Consider the following 13,356-nt stretch of genomic DNA (forward strand, 5'->3'; position numbering starts at 1 on the left):
ACACTTCACTCATGCAGCTGAGACTCTGTGCTGCTGGGTTGGTTTAGGCGTGATAAGCTTCGTCTCTTCACTTCTTACAGTTTTCGTCCGTGTGTCTACCTGGTTGAGAAAACACTGCTGCAACAAAACAACCGCTGACACACTCAGTGCCAGAGTTTGACTGATATCAGCTGTTAATAAAGACTCATATATGTTGTCTGTAGAACTATCTCCATGACCTCCTATGCAAATATTTCCAAAGACAGAAATGTGAACAGGGGATTAAGTTTCATAATTGAGATTAAGGTTATTTCAGGGGGAGATGGTTCACCTGTTTTATCACTTTCATCAGAAAACACCCTCTAAAATACTTTTTTAATCAGTTTTATTCAATAGAAATTATGTGTATGATTTTTTTTCTAGTCAATAATTCCATATTAATTAGGGATGGCACGATATCGGATACCAGTAAAACTTGAATAGCTAGCAATACCGATATAAGTCTGATGCAGTCATTTTGTGCCGATGCATTTCAAGCTGTTTCCAAGACATAATTCACCATCTGTGTCACAAATATTCTTCTCCCATGAAGAAGAAATAAATAGCCCAAAACATGACTCAGCTAAAATGCTAATGCTGATTTTTGTTTAGATTTTTATATCGAGAAGCATGCAATATATCGAATGTTTTGACGGTATTGGATTTAACATTTTTCTTGGACTGATACCGATACTGGGTATCGCAATGGCTCATCCCTAATATTTATGATATAGATATGTTGTGGGATCAGCCTTTTTAACCTTTTTCTCAGTCAAACCCTGGTGACAACATACAATATATACCAAATATACTGTATATAGATACACATCCACAGCAGTGGAAACATACATGTACAAGGACTATAAGAGGTTTGGTTTGACTATGGATTGGGAATTTTTAATCCAGTTCCTGATTATTCCGCATCCATTTTGGTCACTTCTCCAAGCTGTGATTTGTGGGGATTAATGAACAGATTGCACTTTGAGGGAAATCTCGTATTGTAATCCAAACGACACATGGACAGACTGACGGAGACGTGTCGGAGCATAGCAGGAGGTGTGAATCTGTCAAAAGTACTGTCGGAGGAGAGTACAGGAGGCGGGAAATAGGTGAGGGGCGGAGTCAGGAGCTCTTCACAGACAGAAGTCAAAGGTCAGGTCAGATTTGTCCATCTTCTGTCTGTACATCGTGTCAAACTTTTCATTCATGGAGACTGTGAAGACGTCCTTCCACACACCCACACGACCTGAGAGGCGAAAGAGCAGAGTTACCATTATATTAAGGCATAAAATGACCATGATGTGTCGTCAAAGACTGAGACCTGCAACCGATCAGACCAACGATCCATATGACGTACCCAGAGTGACAGAAAACATGTCAACATACGTACTTGTTGTAGTTTTCTATGACGAGCAGAGAAGGAGTTATTATGAGGGGCCGCATAGGCCATAATTCCTTTTTTACCTCACACATACACAATTTTACCTCTCACATACACAAAACACCTCCCACATACACTCTTTTACCTCTTACATTCACTTTTTTTAGCTCTCAAATTTACTATTTTTGGCTCTCACTTTTTTTTAGAGGGAAAAGAGTGTATGTGAGAGTTGTTTTGTGTATGTCAGAGGTAAAATTGTGAATGTGTAAGGTAAAATTGTGTAAGTGAGAGGTAAAATTGTGAATGTGTAAGGTAAAATTGTGAATGTGTAATGTAAAATTGTGAATGTGTAATGTAAAATTGTGTATGTGAGAGGTGTTTTGTGTAAGTGAGAGGTAAAATTGTGAATGTGTAAGGTAAAATTGTGAATGTGTAAGGTAAAATTGTGTATGTGAGAGGTGTTTTGTGTAAGTGAGAGGTAAAATTGTTAATGTGTAGGGTAAAATTGTGTAAGTGAGAGGTAAAATTGTGAATGTGTAAGGTAAAATTGTGTATGTGAGAGGTAAAATTGTGTATGTGAGAGGTGTTTTGTGTAAGTGAGAGGTAAAATTGTTAATGTGTAAGGTAAAATTGTGTATGTGAGAGGTAAAATTCTGAATGTGTAAGGTAAAATTGTGTATGTGAGAGGTAAAATTCTGAATGTGTAAGGTAAAATTGTGTATGTGTGAGGTAATAAAGGAATTATGGCCTCTGCGGCCCCTCATATGACTGTGTATCTGTATGAACACAGTGTAACACGACGTTATAGGAGCAGCTCCTTGTTTCTCTATGTCAACCTTCTGTCACAACCAAGCTCTAGAATGTTATGCATTGGGACTGCAGTACCCATTTTAAACACTGATGGTCACTGTTGTACATATTGATCATATATCCACTTTGAGCCGACAGGAAGAATATACTCAAACTCAACATTTGCAAACGTCTCTCTCTCTCTCTCTCTCTCTCTCTCTCTCTCTCTCTCTCCCTCTCTCTCTCTCTCCTGCACCAATGTCCATATAGAGAAAATCAACATGTTTAGCTTGCAGGGACACAGGCGCTAATGATTGTTTGGTTAGTTTGTGTCACGTATTTTAACTCAATCAAAGGATTTCAAACACCAAAGTCACAAAATAACACATTTGAACTGACAGATGGAGGCTTTTATTCATTTAAATATACCCATCATTATTACGACGATCAGCAGATCTGTCATGCCTGCTTTCCCTTTGCTACAGGAAACAGTGGGAGCAACCTTGGAGGTGAGGGGTCATCCAGCTGTGGCAATACAGAAACCTTCAAACATGTTCATTATCATCTGCACCGTCAACCTTGACCGTATTTGGGAGTTATGTTGTTTATTTATTCACATGTTGTCTGAGCAAACGCAGCCTGGCGAGGCAGCGACTCACCTGCTGAGACAGACCAGACTGATTGTCTAAAGCACACCAGACACCAGACTTCCATGCACTAAAAGAAAAGAAAAACATCAGATGGGGGGAAAAAACTGATGACAGAAACAATAATTAAACTGATTAAAATCAAGAACAAGGAAAACCAAAGTGAAAAATGACAGCAAATTAGAGAAATAATGTAACAAAAAAAAAAGGAGACATTGGTATGAAACATAAAGCAAAAACAGACTGGAACTGCAGGCCGTGGTGCTGATGCAACATGTTGCCACACAGCAGTGCTGCAGCATAATCATCTAAAGTTTAGTGTGAGAAAACCGTAGAAGCTTGTGAAATATATGATAATATGAAGAAGTAAAAGTCTTAGACCACCAATGGATTTCTTGTTTTAGCAATGCCATACATTACCATATATATGCTTATTTATTCACCTCCTGGTTAGAATACAACCCGATAATACAGGAAATATGAGTCAGTATTTTTTAAAAAAAAAAAAACAAGATTCTGTAGATTAAAGAGTAAAGAATTTAGTGTACCGTACTCTTTATAATAGTATAATAATGGGGCTCTGGCCCTTTAACACCTAAATGTTGTACGAGTTTAACCCATTGTAAGCTTGGTAATGTATAAGATTAACTTCCACTGGAAATGTCAAAGTTCACACAATTTGACAGACATCTTGACAATCATACATTTGCAAGATTATTTATGAAAGTTTTGAGAAAGTTCACACTAAATATTGAATTTTGCCTGTAGAAGCTATTTTGTTGTACAGAGGATTTACTGTAGTTTGGTTGTTTCTTAATAAAGTCAAATGTAACTTGGATAGTCTTTGCTAACCTTTCTAAATCAACAAAGCTTGTGATGGCCCTAGTATTTTGCTTGGCGCTGTATGTTAAATTATATTAAAATAAACATAAATCAACAGATATTATTTATATTAAAAAAAATGTCATGTCAGAAAGATAACTGATTTTGGTTGGATTTCATCTTTATTTGATTATTTTTCAAAGGGGAGTGTCCTCCAACTGTAACACACTGATTCCTGAAATTCTAAATAAAGTCAAAAGTATTTTTATTTCTTGTAATTGGATGCATAAACAGTGTTAAACTCGTTTAAAATGGTTTACAGTCTTGAAATCTGGCAGTTCGTGACTAACTAATGTTTCCTGGTTACTCAACAATCAGCAATCAGTGCAGTTCAATACCAGGTCTGTCCACTGATGTTATTCTCTCCAAAACACTTCAGTCACATGTGAGGTTTAAGTTCCTTTAAGTTCCTGTTCTTAGGTCGTGTCCCACTTAAAGGTCACACTCACAGTGTTCATTGAGGGGTCAATGACCTACACTAACTCAGTGTTCTCTGCACACCTTTATCAGAGACAGAGTCGGGTGCAACACAGAATAAATATCCTGTACATTCTTTTATTTTTATTTTTATTTTATTTACAAAACTATGTTATATTGTACAATACATTTCCATAGGGTGATTCATGACAAAAACTACTATATGATAGTTTGAGTATTAAAAGGTACCATGATGAAATGTTTGCAGGAGTGCAGTTGTAAAAAAAAAAAAAGATAAATTAAGATAAATAGAAAAATAATAACGACTATCAAATCGAGGGAAAAGAGGGATGGCTTTTTATGCAAAGGGCCTGTCACCAAACAACGATTCATCAAAATCGGCAGAAGGGAGATGCAGGAATGATTGAATCTCCTCATTCAAACACTGACACCAGAACTGCATTGCATGTGTCAACGCTGTACAGTTTCAATGCAAACCAAGAAAATGAGCAAACACAGGAAAGTTCGAGCATGAGACCCTGTTCAAAGGCACCTGCCACCCTGTAGGACACAATTTTGCTTCAGGAGGGTAAAAAAAAAATCATTCTTCACGGTAAAACCTCTAAAAACCTGAGTGTGCAGTAACCACAGAAGTGGAAAATGGCATAGAATAAAAAGAATCGAATTTATCACATTCATCATCTACCACTTTATCCTCCACATGAGGGTCACAGGGCTGCTGGTACCAATCAACCAGACACACAACCATTCACTCTCACACTCACAGTTCATTTAAAGTGTCCAGTTAACCTCTGTATGTTTTTGGACTGTAGGAAGAAACTGGAGAACTTGCAGTAAACCCACACGCACACACAGGGAAACACACAATCTTGGTCTTTTTGCTGCAAAGGCAACAGCGCTAACCACTATACCAACCGTGTGGCCAATCCATTACAATACAAAATTCTGGGTCCATGACGACAAAACAGCGCGGTGACGACTTATCCAAGTGAGCTGAGTGAATCTGAGCAAGCCACAAACAACCGTTCACGTATAAATCAGTCGTTTTTCCATCCTCGTATTTTTGTTACTGCGACTGACAAAACTAATGTGATTGCCACGGTTTTCCTGTCGCTAACAGCAACAAACGAAGAAACATAACCTTAAACTGGAGTTAAGTAGGACTGAAATTAAGTTAATATCAGATGAAGTTGTCGCATTTGATTTAATTGACCTTATGAGCCTGTCTCCAACTATTGACTACAGCCTGCATGCATGATGATACCTGCAGCCCCACCACCATCCTGCTACGCCTTCATCTTATCTTATCTGGACGGTGGTGTGTGGGCAGTAACTGTACACTGTGCAAATGATGCCTTGTCACATCCAGCACACAGCTGAAAAAGACCAAAGTGTCAAACCTGATGACAGATGAGGTTCGAGGGTACAATATGTGAGAACATTGTTACATGAATGAGGGCGCAGTTGTGTTCTTTACAGCAGGAGTGTCGCCTGAGGCCGCCCCAATCAGAGAGAAGCTGATTACTTATGACCACAGCAACAAACCATCATGTGAGAACCTCCTTAAAATGATATAACCTGCTATGTTCTAGAGCCTGCAAGGCCTTCATGCTGTATCACTCACCTCTGTAGACGGACAGTGCCTCAGATTTGCAGCACTGCTCAATGAGCTGGTTACAGTTCTCCACCATTACCTCCAACTGAGACTTGTCGCAGGAAACACCCAGGAATCGAGCTAACTGCTCCACCAACGTCCCCATATCCTGTGAGGAGGTGGAGAGTAGACTTTATCAAGAGAGTTATTTAAAAGCATTAATCACACACAAATACCAAAATACTGTTTTCCTACTGGGCTCTTATATATTAATTGTCTTAAAACAGCACCCAACTACTATTAATATATAGCAAAGCCTCTGAGAGATCCAAAGACATATAATGAAAATTAAAAAGTGAAAAGAATGCCTCACACATAGTGACTGTACCACCTCAGTATTCCACATTCATTGCACATACATGCAGAAAGTGTGCAAGCTGTCTTTCTTTTTTCCCCTTAGTTGATGACGCTGGCATCTGACTTTCAAAATAAAAGTAATTTTGGCTTGAGAGTGATTTATTTCATAATGTATGTCTCAAAATGTATATATATATATATATATATATATATATATATATATATATATATATATATATATATATATATACATATATATACTAGTTAAAATGATGGACCCGGGCCCCCTTACTGCCCATCTTGGACTTCCTCCTGCGTCTAAAATCCTCTCAACAGGCCATTGTCTACCACTCTGCTTGCCAGGAAGCCTATTCTCTTTAAATGGACGCACAATGCGTTGATCCAAGAAATCTTACGGTGTGTTGCATTTGAAAGGATCAGATTCTCCCTTACAGGGTCTTTGCAGGCCTTTCAGTAAACCTGGCAGCCCTTCCTGGCATATAGGCACTTTGACCATTGCAGCTGAGACTCAGTAATCTGCAGGGCCTACTTTTTATTCTGGCTAGCCACTATGAGCCTCCACATCCAACTTGAAGAGGGATTTAAAACGTTCACAAAACGATGATTTACCGCTTTAAATGCCTTAAAAGTTCAAATTGTATAGTGTGAATAGTGATACCAAAAACAGTGTGAGGCCCACTAAATGAAAGAAATGTGAGCCTCTCTACAGAAGAGAGGATGTCTGAGCCTCATTGTGAGCTGATATAACTCTAGCACTAAATATTGATTGGATGAGAGGCCCTTTGACTGACACTTTTACACAGGAATGTTCTAGACCACAAGTGTACTTTGAGTGATGAGGGGAATCAATGTGAAAATTCAATAGGCCACTTCTATAGATAAATGACAGGACAGGGTGTTTTCTTGTATGTATGATCTTTGCATTGCCCTGCGGGGATAAATAAAGTTGTTGAATTGAATCTGCTCCTATCTATAAGTATGTATTTATTTTTAATATACCATAATGCTTTGTCAAATAATGGAAATACTGTACTGATTAATAAATATTATGTTAGAAACTAATAACATTATTTTCCACAAGATAAAGTGTTGGTGATTTTCAGAATATCTTCATAAAAAGTGTATATGTTGGTCTCAAGAAAATCATTTATTCTTCAAGTGGAAGCTTTTTTGAGTAGATTCTGACTCCAACTTTCCAAGCGGCAGCAGTAGTACCAGCCGATTAAATCACACTCTATGCAAATATTCCAATCACATTATGTTTATGAGTTTAAGCTCAAACGGTGCTCCGCGCCAAGGCCAATGTCCCCCGCTAGTGGAATTCTCGATGTTCTCAAGTGCACCTATCAACGGTGGACATGGAGGACACCATTGCTTTAGCAACATTTGCAACTCTTTGCTACAAATCATGGCATAACTTCATGTAGCCAGCACCAAGCATCAGGTATGCACACTGTCAAACCTTCAAGCGATGCGTACGTGTGAGTTGGTCTTTACATGTTGAGGGTAAAGAGCATGTACATTATGTTCAGTACACTGTATAAACAGAGGTTAAAAAGTAACTTACACAGAGGAGCAGCACAGTCCATGCACACAGAAACACACAGACACACACATGGAAATGTTTACTGACTCATGGTTTCTACGGGAATGACCCACAGGGGACAGAGTGCTAGGCTTTACATAATGTGAATATACGAAAATAAAACACAGAGGCTGAAGTGATGGCTGTACCTTGTACATGTCTTCATATTTCAAGAAGAGGACATTGGAGTCCATACGATGCTCCCAAAACTCCTGAACATGTTCAAACCATGAACCATACCCCACTGTGACAGAGAAAAAGAGAGAGAAACTGGATGAGCAGACAATAGAACTGGAATGTTCTCCAGTCCCGTAAAATACCTACACTTGTCATTCATGAAGCGACGACAGAACTCCTGGAAGCTTCCACGGTAGCGCATGGTCCTGAGAGAGCAGTGGAACTGGTAGTAGGACACCACCAGGTCCTTAGGGTTACGAGCCATGTAGATCACCTAGAAGAAAACCACAACATGAAAGTACAACATTGACGTATCTGTACTTTACTTTGTTATTTATATTTCTAGCAACTTTTACTTTTTAAATTGTGTACTTCTACACCATTACATTTCCCCTTACTATCTTTGTTATTCGTTACTACCAAATAAAATCAGAAGAAGGGTTGGTAAATTGGCGCTTCTCGAGTCTTGATGACCACGCAAAGCTGCTTTGCACTACAGTTTAACCATTCATTGGCCCGTAGAGGTGCATCTTTACTAACCATAAGTTGACTTAAGAATGACTCACTCTACCACTGAGCTACTGATGCTAACTTTTTTGATACTTTTACTTCCAACACTTAAGTAGCACATACATACATTTTATATCAGAAAACCACTTTTGATAATTAACTACAGTAAATGTCATATACTACTACATAAGTAATGTACGCCATCCCTCCCGGAACCTGTGGTCTGCTGACCTTGGTCTCCTCTCCATCCCCCGCACCTGCAGGCAAAACTTTGGCAACAGGGCTTTCAGTGTCGCTGCTCCAAACCTCTGAAACTCACTCCCTCTGGCTATTTGCCAGAAACTAACGCTGGAGTCTTTTAAATTAATGTTGAAGCGATACTTGTTCCTGCAGGTTTTTGCCGCCTGATTCTTTTATGTTCATGTTTTTGTCCTGGTTTGTCTTTTTTTGTACAGTGGAAAGGCACTTTAGAAATCTAAGTTATTAGTATTATAATTATTATTATTATTACAAGTATCTGGTAAGATACTTGTACTTTTACTCAAATATCCATTTTAGGTACTTTATAAAAGACTGCTCAGTACCCACTCAGAGCCAAAAACAGTCCTTTCTGATGCTGCTGTTCAAACTAGAGGAACTTAAGCAAATGATTCAATGACACGATGTTGTTAAAGCTAATCAGGGCTGAGGTTGCTCCTCCATCCCAATGTCATTTCAGAAATGGAGGACAGTTGCCGTTTGTGCACACTCTGTGTGAGAAAGAGGCGGATGAGCACTACTTGTGCTGCTGTAACATAAAAACGTGACTATGGCAACAAATAAATGATTGCACAGGCACTAAGAAATGTAAAATGTAAATGTAAAATACTGTAAAATAATATTTCACAGTATTTAAAATTGAATGGCTTGTCTATTGCACACACTTTTACTGTGATGTGTAACTGTGCCCAAGAGTAAGAAGAGGAAAGAGTAAGAAGATTATCAGATGGATGAAGATGTCTCCAGGTAGTTTTACTGTTGCGTTTTGTTACTCATTACTCACACGAGTGAGGCGAGTCAGCACAAATGAAGCTTTCACGTGAATCACTAGTGAGTAATGTGACTAGACTAGGCCAGACTCACCTCACCACCATTTGTTGCAGTATCATCCAGCTGCTAAATGGTCCTCTTACCATGACATTACCAAGCAATGATGTGCAACATGGTGGACTCTTTAAGTCTGTATTGTATACATGTGCAGCTATTTATTAACGTTGTGAACACGTCAACTCTGTCTACATTTGTGTCAAGAACTCTTGGTGGTAGAGACCGACGACAGTATTAATACAACTCCTTAATTAAATATTACAGCTATAGAGCTGAGATGTTTGTGTTAAATGTTTGTGGGGACATTGTTAATTTTAGTTTTAACAGTCAGATCCAGTGTGCCAACCATCAATAACATTATGTAATTGCATGTTCAAAAACAATTCTGGGTTATCCCATCAGTTTATTGTATGAATATCTACTGCGGGGTACATAGCTACAGTTCAGTGTGTGTGGTACTGTCCAGACTTGTTGTGCTAACCTTGGCCTCTCCATTGTGCATGGCTGTGGGCAGGAATCGGTAGGGAAGGTGGCTTTTGATCAGACGAGGAGAAGTCAGCTCCTGTGTGGAGGAAGAGAGAAAAAAAAAAACAAAGTGAACAATATATAATGTATATAGAGTATATATTATTTTATCAGTCCAGCACAAATGTATGGTGTCACTGTGTCTCATCTTATCTTCTCGTATCTAACAAACGCATAATTCATTCGCTTAACAGTCCAGAATGGAGTCTTATCTCATCTTATCTGATAAAAGACTCATGTACACATGAAATGTACCTGCGTTTCTTGGAAAATGAGACAAAGTTTCTCTCAAGGAACATGCTGGCCCTGTTTATGTGTCTGTCAGACGAGTGGCTCATATAACAGGTACACATTGCAATAGGTCTACAATTTAGTTTGAAAAGATCTAAAGGGAGGGTTTGGCATGGGGTCAGATTTGAAATCAACTCCGCTGAGTCCTTGGGATTGCTAATTTGTGATTTTTATAGGCATAGTTCATGTTTTTGGAAAGCAACATTCAGATATCAAATCTTAATCTAAATGCCCTCACCAGCTCAGGCCTCCTGCAGTACTATAACAATTCAAAGTCAGCCCAACACCAGCTTTACAAGACATGAAATTCAGCCTAAATTCCTGTTGCTGACAGGTTTTGCAAGTCACAGGTAAATCCCCCTGATCAGCAGTCTCCAGCTGAAATGTATGAAAGCCTGAAATATGTCACATATATCACATATATCCATTTGATTTCCAATCTGCTGAAATTGGTTCATATTAGACAGATTCTAAATCCGACTTTTTGGTATAGCATATAGACACTTTTTGGCACAACACCGGCTCTGAGATTTCACTGGATGTAGCCCCGAGGCTGAGGTCAATTTAGAGTATCCAATTAACAATGTATCGGCAACCCTCCAGTTACAAGCCCAATAACCTTCCGCTCATCCAGGAGTTGTGTTCCTCAATGTCATTTACTCCTTTCTGCTGCAACAGATTGACAGATTGACAACCCCATAGTCAACCAGCAAATATAGTATTTTATTTTCATACATGGTTTAGCTGCTGTATTTTGTAGTTTATTTTTGATACAGTGATTATTTGGCATTTTATTTTAAAATACATTTTAGGGGTGGAGCGGTTAACTGGAAAAATCCGCCCCATTTGTAACACATGTCACAGTTTGGGCCACGTGTGCACCGTTTGGTCCATGGTGTAACGTCCAAAAACGATGCACAGAGGCCCGTAGGGTAGTGACGTAGAGAATGTTTGAGACAGACGGACGTAAAATGGATGAAATGGAGTATAAATAGGCTTTAAGCCTTGCCAGTAACCCAGTGAAGGTTTTATTTTGGTACACGAGCAAGCCAAGGCAGAGGCATGGAGTGTTGAGTGCTGCGGGTAAGTTGTAGAAATGGAGAGCGTTCGAGGGTGTGCCAGCAGCATCGTCTCCTCATTTAGCAACTTCTAGCAACTTTTAGCACAGCCAATAGCTATTTTCTTTACTGAGGAGTTGGCAACACTACAGTACATTTTAGTTAGATAAATCATCAGCTGTGGTACAAGTTGCATATCATCAAATGCATCATCAGCTGCTATTCAAGTTAGCGACATCATTAGCTTGTGACAATGGCAAACCAAAGAAGATAAATCATACACCTTCTGTGTTTGTGTGCAGAAGAAAATCCAAAGAACATGTTGTTTATGTGTGTGATGGTGTCAACAAATGGCTGAAACAATTTCTCGATTAATTGAGGGAAATCACTAAAACTGATTAATTTTGGTTTGCTGACATTTAAGAGCATAATTTCCAGGTTTGACATTTTATGGACCAAACAATTGCTGAATCCATCATTAGTTGCAGCCCTATGTCACTTCATATTGCATTTTATTGGCTATTCTGTAAAATGTCGATCACAGCAGCACACACTGTGAGATGGCCGTCCTACATTTCTGATAATGTCAGTAATTTTCCACGATCAAAGAAAACGCTACAATTGTCACACGTTGTTTCTCTGGGATGCTACAAATCCCAAAGTCATTTTGATAGATAGTAAATGACTGAAGGCTAATCTGCACTTAGCTACAGTACTGTACCTGTATAATATCCAGGCCAGGTTGTGGGTATTCTAAAACAGGCAGCTGTTCATCAATGTTCATAAGGCCGATCTCATCTGGATCTGCTCCCTGGCTCACTAAATACACAACCTCCTGCAGCAGGCTGGTGCCTACATGGAGAGGAGAGAGCAGAGGACAGTGAGAACATTGGGATGAAGGAAAGAAAGAAAGTACACTTCACAAATGATACGATTTCTTCTGTAGAAAAGACGTTGCTTCAAAATGTTGTTCTCTGGTTTGTTAAATCATGAGAGCTAGTCAGGTATGACATGCAAAAAGATCAGATCATCTCATCTCTAATCAGCAGATTTTCTTGCTGATCTGGGAATCGCGATACATGTCCACGATACCAATAATATCACAATATAACAATTCTGTGATAATATTATAACAAAATACTGCAAGACAATCATATAGCCATACATTGACTGTGGATGGAGCATCTCTTAATGTAGTTTTCTGCGCCATTATCCTGCTGTAAACTCCCTCTTGTCTGGTCAGGTAACTTATGTCCAAGTTTCCCTTATTCATTTGAGCATTTGACTTTTGCCAAGGAATATCAATTATCGTTTTTCACAAGGAAGGACATCGATATCACCAAATCAATATTTTGACCCACCCCTATTATGTAGTACCAGAATGTAAGCACATGCACTCTTTCTCAATCTCAAGAAGGTGGTATTGGAGCATTTAGAATGTAGCTTTTCCAGACTTTCCAGACAACTTCATTGATTGACTCTTATCCGGACGTGAGGCAGATTAGCGTGTTTCAGAAACAAATCATGGACTCAAGCTTTAAAATATGACCAATGATACCAACCACTATGAGTCTGTTGAGGTAACATTAATAAAAAAATCCCTGGTCACAGCTCTCACTCTGTAGCAGCAGTGGACTGGCTGATATCATCTTATTTGCTGATGACAGATGGTAGTCAACAAGGTGAAACATGCATGATCGGCTGATTAGCACCAGTGCAACATTTTTAATTAATCTTAAATTAATTGATGAAGCTGCAGCAACTTCGGTCATCTCAGAATCATAAGGGTTAAGCAAGTTTTGCTTACTGGAATACTGTAAATCGAACCATTTTTATACTCTTTTTATAATACCAATTTCCTTTTTAGGGAAAAAACAAGACCAATTTCCCAATTTGCTTGTTTATATTTTGGCAGTCTAGTAGGTTTAGTTTTAGCTTTTGCCTGTTTTAATCCCTGTACGGGTCACCACAGTGGATCATCTGCCTCCTGTTTTCAC

At 38.8% G+C, this 13,356-nt stretch overlaps 1 protein-coding gene across 1 annotated transcript; it reads right to left on the bottom strand.

Moving 5' to 3' along the window:
- Window positions 1–644: 644 nt before the first annotated feature.
- On the bottom strand, window positions 645–13,008 carry sult4a1 (sulfotransferase family 4A, member 1). The gene is made up of 7 exons (XM_058623946.1): window positions 12,978–13,008; window positions 12,081–12,211; window positions 9,967–10,047; window positions 8,037–8,163; window positions 7,862–7,956; window positions 5,780–5,918; window positions 645–1,264 (listed from the first exon to the last, which is right to left on the bottom strand). The coding sequence occupies exons 1-7, from the start codon at window positions 13,006–13,008 to the stop codon at window positions 1,152–1,154; spliced, it is 717 nt and encodes a 238-aa protein (XP_058479929.1). The 3' UTR covers window positions 645–1,151.
- Between the last annotated feature and the right edge of the window lie 348 nt (window positions 13,009–13,356).

The sequence above is a fragment of the Solea solea genome, chromosome 3 (assembly GCF_958295425.1).
Source record: "Solea solea chromosome 3, fSolSol10.1, whole genome shotgun sequence".
NCBI classification, from domain to species: Eukaryota; Metazoa; Chordata; class Actinopteri; order Pleuronectiformes; family Soleidae; genus Solea; species Solea solea.

Excerpts from the sequence above, each read along its gene's own strand:
- sult4a1 (XM_058623946.1), bottom strand. The coding sequence starts at position 13,008 with ATGATATCAGCCAGTCCACTGCTGCTACAGA. Across the intron at positions 10,048-12,080 it reads CTGGCCTGGATATTATACAG|GAGCTGACTTCTCCTCGTCT; the intron begins GTACAGTACTGT and ends TCCTCCACACAG. Across the intron at positions 1,265-5,779 it reads GGCACTGTCCGTCTACAGAG|GTCGTGTGGGTGTGTGGAAG; the intron begins GTGAGTGATACA and ends TTCGCCTCTCAG.